The sequence below is a fragment of the Serinus canaria genome, chromosome 1A (assembly GCF_022539315.1).
Source record: "Serinus canaria isolate serCan28SL12 chromosome 1A, serCan2020, whole genome shotgun sequence".
Taxonomy (NCBI): Eukaryota; Metazoa; Chordata; class Aves; order Passeriformes; family Fringillidae; genus Serinus; species Serinus canaria.
Genome location: NC_066314.1, coordinates 11,687,405 through 11,702,421, shown reverse-complemented (window position 1 = coordinate 11,702,421; position 15,017 = coordinate 11,687,405). Strand labels below are relative to the sequence as shown.

General features: G+C 37.1%; 1 protein-coding gene across 4 annotated transcripts in view; it reads left to right on the top strand.

Moving 5' to 3' along the window:
- PHTF2 (putative homeodomain transcription factor 2) overlaps positions 1 to 12,690 on the top strand; it is a 63,038-nt gene extending 50,348 nt beyond the window's left edge. For 2 of the 4 annotated variants that reach the window (XM_030238069.2, XM_050987766.1), the window contains 7 exons: positions 62 to 334; positions 1,507 to 1,638; positions 2,507 to 2,593; positions 3,640 to 3,795; positions 6,991 to 7,086; positions 9,396 to 9,521; positions 10,277 to 12,690. In XM_030238069.2, coding sequence (XP_030093929.1) covers positions 62 to 334; positions 1,507 to 1,638; positions 2,507 to 2,593; positions 3,640 to 3,795; positions 6,991 to 7,086; positions 9,396 to 9,521; positions 10,277 to 10,297 — 891 coding nt within the window. In that variant the 3' untranslated portion in view covers positions 10,298 to 12,690. The remainder of the gene's footprint in view (positions 1 to 61; positions 335 to 1,506; positions 1,639 to 2,506; positions 2,594 to 3,639; positions 3,796 to 6,990; positions 7,087 to 9,395; positions 9,522 to 10,276) is intronic. The other 2 variants (XM_030238067.2, XM_009086856.4) reach the window with 1 other exon arrangement.
- The last annotated feature ends 2,327 nt before the right edge of the window (positions 12,691 to 15,017 follow it).

The following is a 15,017-nucleotide window of genomic DNA, read 5'->3' as shown; positions in this document are numbered from 1 at the left end:
TTGAATTAATGACAAAATAATTCAAAAATTAAATACATTCATTGTTTTCTTTTGTTTTTAGGTGAACAGCCATATACCAGGAATTGGCTATCAGATTTTTGGAAATGTCATATCTTTAATCTTGGGTTTAATGCCCTTTGCCTTTCGACTTTTCCAAGCTAAAGATTTAGAACAACTCGCTGCACATTCTGCCACTGAGCTCTGCATGACTGCCTTTGGATCAGATGGAGATGTTCTGGTTCTCTCAATGGTTATTATAAGTTTTGTGGTCCGGGTGTCTCTCGTGTGGATTTTCTTTTTTCTGCTCTGTGTAGCAGAGAGAACATATAAACAGGTATATAAACAGCAAACCAAGAGACTTCATCTAAAGCAAACCAAGGTTTAAGGTTTGCATTTTTTGACTTTGTGGCTATTTTAAACTTGTTTTCTTCAGCGCTCTCTGAGTCATAGATCTGTGATGACAAACATTTCAGTGGGCTTGCAGTTCGGGAGATGACTCAGTTCCAGTGGACTGAAGTCTCTGAAGCTAAAAGGTTTTTTTTTGTTTAGAAGATGTGTTTTATTTTTTTCCTGGAGAGAGTTTCTGGGGGAAAAGTGGCTCAAGGCATTAACATAATGCTTAGTCATGTCCCGGTTTGTTTCAGGTTTCCACAAGGAGAAGTAGTTTCAGGAAAAGAGCTCCATAAATTTCCAATGCATTTCATTCAAAACCTTCAATTTAATTCATTGAATCATAGAATGGTTTGGGTTGGAAGAAACCTTAAAGATCATCCAGTTCCAACCCCTCTGCCATAGGCAGGGACACCTTCCATTAGACCAGATTGGTCAGAGCTCCATCCAGCCTTGCCTTGGACACTTCCAGGGATGGGACATTCAAAACAGTTCTGTCCATCCCTGGCCAAGGCCCTGTGTGTTTTGCTGTTAGATCAGTTCTGTAGGTGGAGATGGTGAGAGCTGCTCTCTGAAGTACTGTTCCATTGCTTGCTGTTGCAATTGAAACTTCAGAGAGCCACCTTACTAGCTGCAGCATACAAATACTTCCTGGTCTGCATAAGAAACATTTTTATACTTTCTGTTCTCAAATTATAGTCAAAATATGTGATGTAATACAGTAGAATGAAATTAACCTGCTTCTAATAATGATTTCTATTGAAAGGAACTTCTATGGTATAGGTGCTCTCTAATGCAAATGATTGGCAGGTTTGGTTTATTATTTCACAGATTTTAGGGAATATAGCAGATCTGTTGTCTAAAATTTGAATAAAGGAACTCAAAGTGTAGCTAAATTTTGTTAATCATTAGAATGTGAAGACTTTTAAAATGTTTTGGTATATTTCCTCTCTTTAATAATATGCTGCACCTGCTTCTGGTTTATATTAGCATATTTTAATTTACACTGCTATGTTGTACATTACATTGACATATTTAATGAAGCCTTTTCTCTTATTTTTTTAGTTCCTCTGAAAATCGTTTAACAGCTAAGGTAATTTTTTTTCTTTTCTGCAGAGGCTACTTTTTGCTAAACTTTTTGGTCATCTAACATCTGCCAGAAGGGCAAGAAAATCGGAGGTACCTCACTTTCGCTTAAAGAAAGTGCAGAATATAAAAATGTGGCTTTCTCTCAGGTCCTATCTAAAGGTAAAATAATTTATATTTTTGTTTTTAATAAGATTTTAACACAATACATTTTAAACATCTTGTTTATGTTCTAACATAAAATATCTCCTATGGAAGGTTGGTGTTGTAGGCTATTTCCTCCTGTACACTTACTATTGGTTCATATGTCCCATATATGCTTCATTTTTGTGACTCTGGGCCACCTGTGCCTGCAGGCAGACGGATCTTGAGATAGTTCATGTGTGGTTTTCACCTTGTTTTAAAGCCTGAGTGTGATCAGAGCTGGAATCTTTGTCTTAGTAATGCCAGCTGAAAAGCTGTGTGAGATTGTTGGGTAAAAAGTGATCACACATAGTCTAATACTGACAATTCTTATTTTAAGGCTTAGTCTCATCAGTTGGTGTCATTAACACAAGGAATTTAGAAAAGCAAGACAGTTCTTGTGTATTTGTGCTGTGAGTGTATGGGTGCCAGGTGAAGCTGAAAATTATGCCCAAGTATTATCTGTAAGACATTCTGATCCCTGAAATCTCCTATCTCTAGTTTTTACAAGCAGAAAAAAAATAGTGAAACCATGAAGGAAATACAGTGTGGAGGCTGGAGAGGGTGGAAAACAGGAGCTATAAGCAAACAAAATTTAGTGTGGTGCTGGTGGGATGAAAGGAGGATAACATCACTAAGATAATAGAATGTACTTGGGGTGTTTTAAATTTCTGCATATGGTAGCACTGTTGTGGAATGTCTTCCTTTCTTTCCTTTGAACCACATTTGTATATTCCACCTTTTCCTGTGCCACTGAGAACATTTGTGTTCTAGCTAGTTGTGGGTTCTAGCTAGTTGTGCTGGTTGGGTGGGGTTTCACTCACATGTGCACATCCTCTGTTTTCAGCGTCGTGGTCCTCAGCGCTCAGTGGATGTGATCGTTTCATCTGCCTTCCTACTGACTATCTCAGTTGTGTTCATCTGTTGTGCACAGGTGAGGAAACTTGACTTGTAGAGAAACAGCCATGACTTAAATAGTTTTTAAAAAAGTTTTGAGTGCCTTTTACATGGTGATGTCTAGTAAGTTAAAAGACCCCAGTGAAAAACCAGTAAGAGCTGTTAGAGCTTTTTGGAATACAGCTCCATTCCATTATCCTCATTTCATCTACTTAAGAATATTTTTCTGTAATAGCAAAAAGAAAATTCTGTTGCAGCAAATTAGAGGGCTAGACAGTCACCAGTGGTGTGGTCTAATGAGATCAAGTGGTGGATTCTGCACTTGGGACAAGGTGATTCTTGAGGGTGTCCTGTGCAGGACCAGGAGTTGGCTCGATCAGTGATCTTTGTGTATCCCTGCCAGCTCAGGATATTCTGTAATATCACTGTTATATTTTAAATCTGTGTCCTCCTTCTATTTTCATTGTGGTTTTTGGAACTGTTTTTTCCTTCATTTTGCATTCTGCAAAGACAGTTGATACTGCCCTTGGTTAATGCTTTTTGTGAGAAACAGGCTTGTTGGCTATATTTGCCTGCCCTCTAGTGGAAAATCTTTTAGTAAGCAAATCTATGTTTAAAGATTTCTGTGGCTTAAGAATTGTCTTTGAACTTCTGTTTCAAAATACAGAGGATCTTCTGAATGGCTTCTGTTGTGTTTTCTTTACAATTTCTAGCTAACTCTATTGTGTTTGCCTGCTAGCTAGCTCTAAGTATTTTATTAAAAATGTAATTTACATAAAACCTAGTACATGTGAGGGTGTATTTTTTTTTAATTCCATATAGTGCCCTTTGCAAGTCTGACTAGGAGTTAAAAATTGTCTTAGAATGTATTTTTTTATTTATCTTTTCTCAGACCTCATATCTCTGATACAGTGTTGGTTTAAAATTATGAGTCAAATTTTCTAGGCCTAAACCCCTTCCATATATTTATTACTGGGATATGTTTCTTGAAGTTGTGGAGATATGTTACTATTTTCTTGTATTGTAATCTAATTATTGTTTCAAATAAAATTTTGATTTCTTTTCTCTGTTTTCTTTTTTCAGCTACTTCACATGCATGAGATTTTCCTTGGTTGTCACTACAACTGGGAACTCGTAATTTGGTGCATTTCTCTAACTGTTTTTCTCTTGAGATTTGTTACTCTTGGATCTGAAACAAGTAAAAAGTACAGCAATACCTCAATATTACTTACTGAGCAGGTGAGAATTTGTATAGACCTATATTTTTATACCTAAACAACTCATTCATCTGGTAGGTCTCAGGCCTTGTAGATTTATTAAAATACTTTGGATTAGGGAGTTAATTATGGGGAAGTGAAGCAACTTTGCAACCCAAAGTTCAATTTCTTAGATAAATGTTTGACTTTATCCCAACTTCTGTTTAAGTGAGTGAGCTTAAGGTACTATCTCTTTTGATATAATTTAACATCTAACAGAACACAAACATAAAAAATATTTTTTAAATATGAAAAAAACCCTGGAATCTCAGTGTTGGATGGGTGAGTAAAAGATCTGAAGACAAACGTAACCCTCTATGAAGTGAGTTGCTGTTTCCAGTCCAATAGCTTAGGACTGCTAGGTTGCATGGATTACATATAGCCTCTTCTAGACTCCTTGGAAGTCTCTTTTTTTTTAGTAATTTTTCAACTTGTCTTTGGATCTATGTGTTTTCTTCTCAGGAATGTTCTGGTTGGTGTTTGTACTTCAAACTTCCCTCTTTGCTCTGCCTGGCACTTCTGATAGTTTTCCAAGCTAAGTGTGTTCATTACATTCATTTAGTGTTAGGTTAGAAAGAAATCTCTCTCTTCTGAAGTTTCACACTGGTGTAAAACAACCTTTTCAGGGCAAGGTCAATAGGCAGTTCCAGAAACCTTCACAGGTTTCCTACAGAAAATGTGTTAAAGTAGGAGAATAAAATCTTCCAGACTGTGTGTCCCAAAGTCAGGATGGGAGGCCTGTGACAGATGATATAAATGACTCATTCTGCCTTTACTAAAGATAGGGTTGGACACTGAGAAGCCTGACTGCCCCTCTCCCTTGTCCTGAATGAGATATTTTGCACCAGTCTGAAAACTCTGAGTTCCTGAGCCTCTAGAGTTTTCCATTGTTCTGTTGATCCTTGGAGCTGAATGTCCCAGTGAAGTTTGTCTGCTGTTTCTGGAATGAAAATGGAGGGAAGTGTTTGTGATGAGGATTGCAAAAAACTGCAAAGAGAGAGACTGTCAAGCCTTTATTTTGCTTTTGTAGGTTTCTATACTGTGGTCTTCCTGGGAGTCAATGTTTGAACATTTTAACCTAGCATGGATATTGAAAGAAACACTTTCTGTATGTCCTCAGAACTTTAAGAAGTGTTATGTCATCAGACACCTTTGCATTGAGTGCAGCTTACTCTGTTACAAGTCTTTTTCCTCCAAAATGCCTGAGAGCTTTATGAAATGAAAACCAAAGTAGGATTTACAATTGTTTTTTAGAAAATGAAAAGGATACACTTCACCCTGGGTAGGACTCATTTTAGACTGGTTTCATTTGCTTGAGCTGGGTACTACAGCATAATTAGTGGTCTTGAGACAGACTCATGGAAGTCTAACATTTTGGCTTCTCAAGAAAGGTCAAGCCCAAAAAATTGACTGACACCTTAAAAAGCACATCTGATCCAGTGTCCTGCAAAATGGCCCACTGCAGTTATTAGGCTTACTGAGAAGAGAACAAAGCTGAAAACAAACAAACAGGGAAGTACAACAACAATAACAAAAAAGGACAAATGAGTCTCCACTCCCAGATGCAGTTTAAATGCTCCACAGAGGAGATGAAATTAAAAATGCTACTTTTGCTAGCAAAGTTCCAGGCACATCTTTGTGCTTTATATTCAACCTATGAATTTTATGATTCAGAGTCATGATGGGAAACTAAAAGGCATTTTTTTGATTTTATGCTGTTTGATTGTAATTTTTCAGATCCTTCTGAAAGTATTTTAATTGGTCTTGTAAATCCATGAGCAAAATAGAATGTATGGTCAGACCATAGGTGTCATTTTGCCAGTTTTGAATCTCAAAGTAGGTGTGGTAGATGGCTGTGCAGAAACATTCCTCCTGATGGCAAGTTTGTTATTGAAATTAAGGAAATCATAATAGCTCTTAAAAGAGATCGTTGAATCTTCCTAGGGTTTTCAGAGTTGCTAATTAGAGCCCTTATTTTTTGTTTAGTCCTGCTTATAACTCTTGCGTTGTTGAGATCAATAGTTTTATCTTTAAAGACTGGAATCTCTTTGGCTCTGAAAGCATAATTTTAATGTATAATGCAATAAGAATAGTTCAGGAGCTTAATATACCTTGAAATATATTAGGCATAGATTTTGGTTTTTAACCTGTGTAAGAAACTTACAGTAGTCCTTTTAGGGAGATCTGATAATCAATTACTTGGTTTAGATGTCTGTGGCCCTTATTTCAATAACCACCATACAACAAGGTGGTGAAATATAGCATAGCATAGTAAGGTGCCATCTGAAGGACTACTTCAGCACGTTGCTAAATTGCTTATTTTTTATTTTGCAGGTTGTCATCCTAAAATAAAAAGTTAGTGGCTTTTCAAGACATCTTTTGCTTTGATTTGCTTTTGTTATGCAATAGAAAAGAAAAAAACCCTAGCCTTTGTTTGATCTAGGATATCAAAGATAGGTTGTTTGAGAACAGAAGCTGATGTTTCAAAATTGCTAAAAGGACAAAAGAGGGCTAGTTTGAACTCTTAACTTTCTCAGAAATAATGACCTAAAAAATTCTGCTTCACAGAAGTATTGTAATGTTCAATATACTGTTCTCCTACAGCAATGAAGAGTTTAATAATTTTTCAAATATTTCAAGGCACCAGAAAGATTGATTTTTCTGCTCTCAAGGTGCTCATGAAGTGCTAAATTACACTAGAATCTTTTAAAAGAAATTACACTTTAGCAGAGTTATGGTTTAGCATTCCATTCTGTTCAATATCTTTTGAGGATGTTAAGTCTTGTAAGGTCTGCCCACTAGTATAAAAACCTTCTGGGGATGAATTGTCAAACCTCAGGCAGCCCTTGAATGAGGAAAAAAAATTATGCAAACCCTACCTATGTTGGTTTTTTGTGTCTAATTTATAGATCAGACTCAACTTTGAACTTGGTGCTATAATAATGTCAAATGTAATTTGTTATATCATAAATTAGCATTGTATTTTCTTATGGTGCTGAGCCAGGACTTGTTCTTGAATATTAAAAAGGAAACAAAAATCTTGCTTGCTTGCATAAATTCATTGCAGTTTTGTCATATGACTGCTGAACAATCACATTGTTGAAATATTAAATAGTTCAAAATTAATTCCTTTAAATTCTGAGTAGGAGGTGATGCTTGTTTTTTTGTTTTAAACCAGATAAACTTGTACTTGAAAATGGAGAAAAAGCCTAATAAGAAGGAGGAACTGACACTAGTAAACAATGTTTTAAAACTTGCTACTAAGTTATTGAAGGTAAGAATTAAAATGGTATTCCCATATTATAAAAAAGTAGAATAGGTTGGATAAAGAGTCACTTGTGTGACTTCTGCAGGCAGTAATGGTTTAAATTTGGTTTAAATTTGCCCTGAAACTCTTCACAAGGATGCTGCTTGTTCATACACTGCAGTCTGTTATGTTGCCATCATTCTGGATTGCAAATTATTATTACATCCAGGAAGTTTTATTCTTTAGCTGTGTATTAGCAGTGTGAGAGAAGGTACTTCAGAGTGCTCAGGATGATGAATGCTTGCGAAATAAATGATGAAATTTTATTGTCTGAGTGTCAATGCAGTGGTGACTTAAGACCTTGTGACCTCACTCTACCACACACTGAATTTGGATACCTTAGGCTGTTGATTCCCATGTGCCAGGGAGCAGCCCATAAAATGCAGTAAAACTCTGTTTAATTTAGCCAGTCAGTAGCTGAGATCAGAGTATTTCTTCTAGTTAGATGAGTAATTCCTCCCAGCAGCACACCTTGAGCTAGGTGTGTGTTGGTCCCCTCCTTTCTGAAAAGATACAGAGCACTTTCCCTGAGAGGACTGATGGAGTCAGCAAGGACTCAGAGCTGACAAAGCAGCTCTGAGAGTTGTGCTGCAGCAATAAGGAGAGCCTGACTAAATCAGTGACTATCTCCTGGTGTTAGAATAAGGGACTGCAGGGCTCTCAGGACCTGGTTGTGGAGCAAATAAAAGAAGTCTTCTCAGTGCCTCAGGTGGTCAGGGTACACTGTGGATACAGAAGGGTTATCTGGATTCAGGGAGGGACTGGACAAGAACAAAGCCCAACAGGTTAAGGATGAGCTCATCATGAGCTGAAGTGTTTGTGTGCTGTGAGAATGTGGGGGAGTTGGATGCTGATCAGGGCTTGGTCTAAATTGCTTCCATTATTTTCATGCTCTTCTCAGTGTTTCAAAAAAAGCTTTCATGTTTTCCTCTCTCCAAAAATCACAGCCTTTTCCAGTGGGGAATTTACCTTCCCAGACCCAGGCCATCATTTAGTTACTGTGAGAAGATAACAAAAAGTGAGATTTTTCAAGCCACCTACTATGAGCTTTAAATAAATTCTTGGTAGTTAGTGATTCGTGCAATTACATACTTCATGTCCAGTAGCTAAATGGGCTTAGGGGTTTTTTAATTTGATTTTGGGTGGTTTTGGTCTTTAAACTTTTATAAAGACTAGATTCTGTTGAATATTCTTACTGATTTCTTACTCACAGGATTGGTAAGATGAATCAAGAATCTAAAACCTTTTTCCTTACAGAATTTCTCTGCTGTCCTTCCCAGAATCATGTCTTTTGTATCTTTTGTATTTGCAGCAGAGTTTTATACAACATTACATCTAAATGAAAAGATTGTTCATTGTTATTTCACATTTTTGAAAGAAGAATCATAGCTTTGAAATTCTCCATTTTTAAAAAAGGGTTTATAAGGCCATTTTCAAGGCCCAGGATGTAATGCAGGAGAAGGATGAAGATGAATTTAAAGCTAGAAAATATAAATGACCAAAGTTGTGATGGTTGGTAGACTTTATATAATCCACTCTTATATTTTAAAACTCCTTTGTATTTTCCTTATTTGACACATTTCTAGGCCAGAAAAGTTTGGGTGATTATATTCACACACCAATGATGGAAAATCAGTGAAATAGCTTCTTTGAGTTTTGTTACAGATTAATTTGGGCCAATGTTTTGGGCCAATGTTTTGTTCCTTTCAATTTAAAAGGTAAAGTATTGGCAGTCTAATGATTGTTAGGGGTTTTTTTCCCCTTATCATTCTTCTCTGGCTATATTGATCAGTTGTTAGTTTCAAAATAAATGGAAAAGGAAGGAAATTGCAATAGGAAAGATATTTTTGTTCATTTTCATAGTTGTGAGGTAGTCTTCTGTCATTATGAAAAATCTCTCTTTTCTTATTTTTTTTTTTTTGGTTCTGCTGCTTGTCAGTTCTTTTATCACTAAAGATGATTTCTGAAACATTGTAAGGAATTTGGAGATGGTGTCACCCTAGCTCTTTATTTTCTTGGCTTCATGAGCTGATTGGTTCTGTACATGGGTAGGCTCCAGTTTTTTGAAGAGTTATTTAAACAACAGCAATAAACAGTCAGTTGCTGTGATGGATATTTTCCTGCACATTGTGTTTGATATGCAGAATAATAGGAAAATGTTTTGCTCCACTGGGACTTGAAGACTTCCTAAAGTAATATTGCTCAATGCATATGTGAACAAACCTCTTTTTGTGTCATTTTTTGTTTTTAATGATGCTTTTGTTTTGCCTTACTAGGAACTGGACAGTCCCTTTAGGTTATATGGGCTTACAATGAATCCACTGCTCTATAACATCACCCAGGTTGTCATCCTGTCAGCTGTTTCTGGTGTCATCAGTGACTTGCTTGGATTTAATCTAAAGGTAAATACTTAAAAAACATCCTTTTTTTCACCCTATATGGAACACATATTGAAGCATAGTTAATTTTCAACCAGGCTAACTAGAAGATTTATTGCTTAAAAACTGTTACTAAATTATTAAATTAAATCCATATCAGAAGAATAATGGTGTATTTGTCAGAACAGCCCTTAAAACTTTTTTTTCATTTTGTGGCTTTGTAATTTCATTTAGGACTCTGAATTACAAGAATTCTTAGATTTAAATATGGAGACATTTGTACACAAAGATGCAAGACCTTCCTTTTCTTCATAGCCCAGATTTGATTTCTCTTTATTCCTCACTGTTGACTCTGTAGCTCTTTAGTGGAGGCAGGCAGAGCAGACTATCCTTGTCTTGCACTGCAGTGAAGTATTGCAGTAGGAGTGGTATTGCTGTGACCAGTCCAACAATGACAGACCAACACAGACAGTGTTGGTCTGTCATTGCTGTAGGGCTGTCCCCTTAGATCCTTCTCTCATGAACTGCAAACTCTGGAAAAGATTTCAAGATTCAGGTTATGAGGCACAAGCTTGTCATTGACACAAAGCCCTTTACTGGCCATTAATTTGCTTACATCTGCTATCTTTTTCTTGTTAGAAATAAATGGGTGTAAAAGGTATTCTGTGTGTCATTAGAATATGCAGCAAATGCAGTAAGAAAAAACATGGTGATATTGCAGTTCTGGTAAACAGAAATAATTTGAGAAATAAGTTGATGTACTGCTCTAATTTTTCCAGCTCTGGAAGATCAAATCTTGACAGTATAGAAAGAAGATGAAATAACAAGAGTGTTACAGAAAAGGTCATTGATGGACAAAACTGCCTCAGCAGCCACTGAACTTGTATTTCAGAAGCTACAACCTCTTCAAGGAAGTAATTTGGAAAACGGAAGTGTTTACATCTGTCTTGTGCAATCTTTGTATTTATTTCATCTTCTCACTGGTTTATGTTTGTTTTAGTTGACATTTATGTTTTATTTTCAACTTACTTCTTCTGTTCTAGAAAGGGTCAAATTTAGGAAGGGTCAAAAACTGTGTGTCTGAGAGTTTGAAATCCTGAAATACGATCACACTAAATTGCTTTGTCTGTTGTTAAAGCTGAGTCAATGCTGAACATTTTTAGTTACCAGTAACACCATATGGAAGTCATTTGATTTTTGATAGTGTGGTAAAATTGCTTAGAATATTTCATTTGCACCAGTCATTTATGAGGACAATGTCAGTAGATGCTGGGTTGCAATAGAAAAGTGAGACACACTCAAAAAATAAAGTACTGACAATACAGTATGACAGGTAGCAAAAATGTTTTATATTGCTATTAGAAGCAATTTCTAATATTTTGAGTAATTCCAGGATCTAAACTCATATAGGCTGCAGTTTAAATATCCTGGGATATTAAAAAGGTATTATATAAGAAGTCAACAAGTGTTCTTTGATAACACATTTATTAGAGCAATAATTGTAAATGGTTACTATGCTGTATGATATTTTGATAAAAATTAAATATTGTATTTATTTGAAATACTGGGCTGTTCTGTGCAGCTCTGACTGTGCATGTGCACTTTTTATTGTTACTTTTAATGAGAAACTTTATACATATAAATGTATATTAATTGGGATATATTATGGTGAACTATGGAGCAGTATGTATTATATGTTGAAGTTGAATATTTAAACATGCAAATTATTTACTGGTGAAAGGAATGCTTTGAATGACTGAGCAAAAGATAGATAAGATAGATGCTCTCCTCTTGTACACTATAGTATATGCCATTCATACCACATTGAAGTTTAAGAACAATTAAACACAAAGAACAAGTTGCTCTGGTGAGCAGCAGAGCTTGCACAGCCTGGTATTTGGCAGGTTTGTGTCTTGAAATAACTGCCATTCCTCCCCAGCAGGTGTCATTCCCATGTGCTTTCTGCTGGGGCTTCTAACACCTCTCCCTCTGCCTCCCACAAGGACCAGTCATATTGACTCGTGGTTCTTCAGTGTGACAAAAATAATGTGTCCATCCCCGTGAAATTAAGGAACTTGTAACAAACTTTCCTTCTACAAGGAAATTATTCTGGGAGGATTAATACCACGAGGCACAAGTATTCTTATATTTTCTGTTTCTAGAATACTGGCTTCATACTGAAAAATGGCAAGTAATTGTTGACAAGAGTCTGGATATTACCCTAGGTTTGCTAATGTTCAGAATCTCGAAAGATTGGAAGTATTGAGTCTTAAACTTATGTGGTATAAAAATATTTTTATATATAAAGCAACACAAACAAGCATTTTGTATTTTATTTGCCTCTGTACTAATGTTTAATAATGACCAAAGTGCATTCTGGTTTTTGGAAGAATGTATTACTGGAGCTTTAAGAACATACTATATTTAGTTTCTCATGTAAAAAACTTCAGCTGCCTCTGATCTGTTTCTCCTTTCTCTGTTGTTTGACGTTGGGATTGTTTTTAAAAATTAAGTACATTTTATACACAGTTTTTTCCAAATTATGGTACAGACCTACACAGAACTTAATTTTGCACAAAATATATTAAAAAAAAAAAAGAACAGCAGGAGTTCTATGGGTGATAAAAAAGATAAGGCTGTTGCTTTTTACAGCCTGTTATTATTAACACCAAGAAGAAAACCATTCTTTAGTCTAGAGTGCAATTATTTTTAGAAATGTGAAATAGTGACTATATGGCATTCATTACTTTAAAAAAAAAAGGGTGAGAAAACACAGCAATTTGGGTTGAAGGTGAAATTAGCTGAACCATGTATACCTCAGCAACTAGCACTGTGCGGTTTGTTGCACTAACAAATGGCGGCTTGGGGAAAGTAAAACACTTGTGAAATGAAATTAAAAATAATAAAAACCTTTATTTGCTACCCTTAGGTATATTCATTATGTTAAAAATGAGAGAGGTTTATTCTCCATCCCTCAATGTGGAAAGTCCAGTATAAGAATAGAGGCAAGTAGAAATATGGCAGATCTTGCATTGTTAACTGTTATTTTTGCCATGTGTTTTGTAACTGAAAGTGTGATCAGGCTTGGAATAAAGCTTTCTATGGCTGATGGTAAAAAAGAAAAAAAATGCAGTGAGCTATGTCTTTAGTAACGTCCAGCATATTTCTGTGTCTGCCTGTTTTGATTTAAATCCATATGTTCTATTTAAATTAAAGCACATTTGGGAAAGAAACATGCATGCAGAATGCAAATTATATAGAATATCATGTGGAACAACACAAGTGAAAGTACAGGTGAAATGCAGAAAGATACTTTAATAATTTGATTAGTTTTCCATGTTATCTTCTAGGAATGGGACATTTAAAACATTTGGGTAGCTACCAAATTTAGTAGCTTCCAAAAACTTCTTTGGATTGCAAGCTTATTTCATTCCAGGTAATGCTTAAGGATATTCCTGGTTCAAATTTCAAAGGTCCATCTTTGGCACCCAGCAGCAAATGGTAGAGAGAATTATCTTTTTTACAGGTGGTGATAGTGGGCTGCTGCAATTGTCTTTACTGGGTACTTCAAACCCCAAGGCACCCAACATGTCTGGGGGATGAGGAGGAGAAAGGTTGTTGGTGGTGTTGATCTGCCCACTGCTGCCTCCTTAGGTAGACTTTTTGTTATGAGTTTCTCAGTAGCGAATTTCCCTCAGCAGGAATGTAAGAGAAGACTTTGAAGGAAGGATGCCTGATTGTTTGTTCTCAATCCATAAAGCAATCAGGTTTTTATTGCATGACTGCACAAAATATATCTGTATTGGTGCAGGAGCTGGGGAAGGAAATCTTTTAGTAATAAATAGCAGCTGACAAAGTCATCTTTTCCAATGGGAAAAGCAGACATCTTTTCCAATGTAATTCTTGCAAAACAGCAGAGAAACTCATCTTGAGAAGGTGCCCATGTTGTTTGTTCTATTAAAAATCCTTCACAACAGTCTTCACACATTTCACCACTTCCCTGTGGCTTTCCTCATGAATAGTGCCTTTATACTTTGTCAGTCTTAGGAAAAGTAGTGACTCTCAGCTGGGTTGTTCGGATCCTGCTTTGCTGACACTTCTTCTTCCTGAAAATCACCATCATCTTGTCATTGGTGATGGACAGAGCCTGCAAATGACCACAGAACACCAGGAGATACCTGCATTGCCAGTGTTCCTGGCTGGGCTGATAGAGGTGTTTGTGGTAATACCTGTCAGCTCTGCCCATTTAATCTGCTCCTTTGCCTGTTGCCTTCCTGACAGAGCAAATAGACCCCACTGGTGGCAGCAACCAAGCAGCTGTCTCAGCAAGGGGGAAATGTCCAAGGCTGCTGTGGACAGTTTGTAAGAGGGATAACTGAGGAAAGAAAAGGGAGTGTGATTCTTCTGATACCTGGAACTGATAACCCACTTCTGGTGACAGTTCTGCTGTCAGAGTTGGAAGTCTGCACTGTGAAATAGAACCTCTGAGCCCAGCATTGCCTGGGGCTTGGTGGAGATAAGATTTCCTCCTTACTGTCTCAAGCAGTCAATCACTGCTGCAGTCTGACATGTCATGTGCATTCTCTAGACACACAGGCAGCCTTGAGCAGGGCCTTCATGTGAAGCCTTTTGGGAAAGGGACACCAGGGTTTTCCCCATAGTGTGTTGCTACTTCCCCTGATTAGGACTGGGACAGGACAGAACTTGGAATGGATGGTTTAGGGACAATAACAGAAATCAGAGAAGGCTGCAGCTCTAAGTGTCCCTTGTTACTTGGTCTTGCTGTGGATGGTCATATTGCAGGCTGAAGGCTTTGTCAACCTGTGGCTGTAGAACACTGCAGCTCGCCCAAATCATCTTGGGGAGCCCAAAGCATGTAGAGAGATTGGTTCTAAATGTAGAGAATCCCCATGTCCTGCACCTCAGAGCTGATCAACTGCTGCCACCAGGTGTCTGTCCTTGGTCATTTTGCTCCTCAAATGCCACACCCTGTGCAGTTCAGTAGCTCTCAAAAGGCAGTGACAGTATTCTGGAGGATGCTGTATTGCTCAGTGTGAGCTGTTTGGTACAGGGGAGGTTCATGGGAAGAATTTGCCAGGATTTGGATCTGCTTCTCCAGCCCAGGAGCAGTGCCTTGCAGCTGTCACCGACATGTTTTATGAAAAATCCTTTAGTTAGGATTTTTCCCCTCCTGAGAGCTGAGAAGCCTCAGGAACAAACTGTAAACAATTCTTATCTGCTGCTGTGGAATGCAACAGGGAGGTCTGTGATTGGCCCCATCAGGCTGTTTCCAATTAAGAGCCAATGACAGTTCACCTGTCCAGCCGGTCTCGGTCTGGGAGAAGACCTTTGTTTACATTCCTATTCTATTCTTAGCTTAGCATGGTAGTGAAATCCTTCTCTCTATTCTTTTAGTATAGTTTTTATATATTATCTATCATATAATAATAAATCAAGCCTTCTGATACATGGAGTCAACTTTCTCGTCTCTTCCCTCATCCTGGGACCCCTGTGAACGAG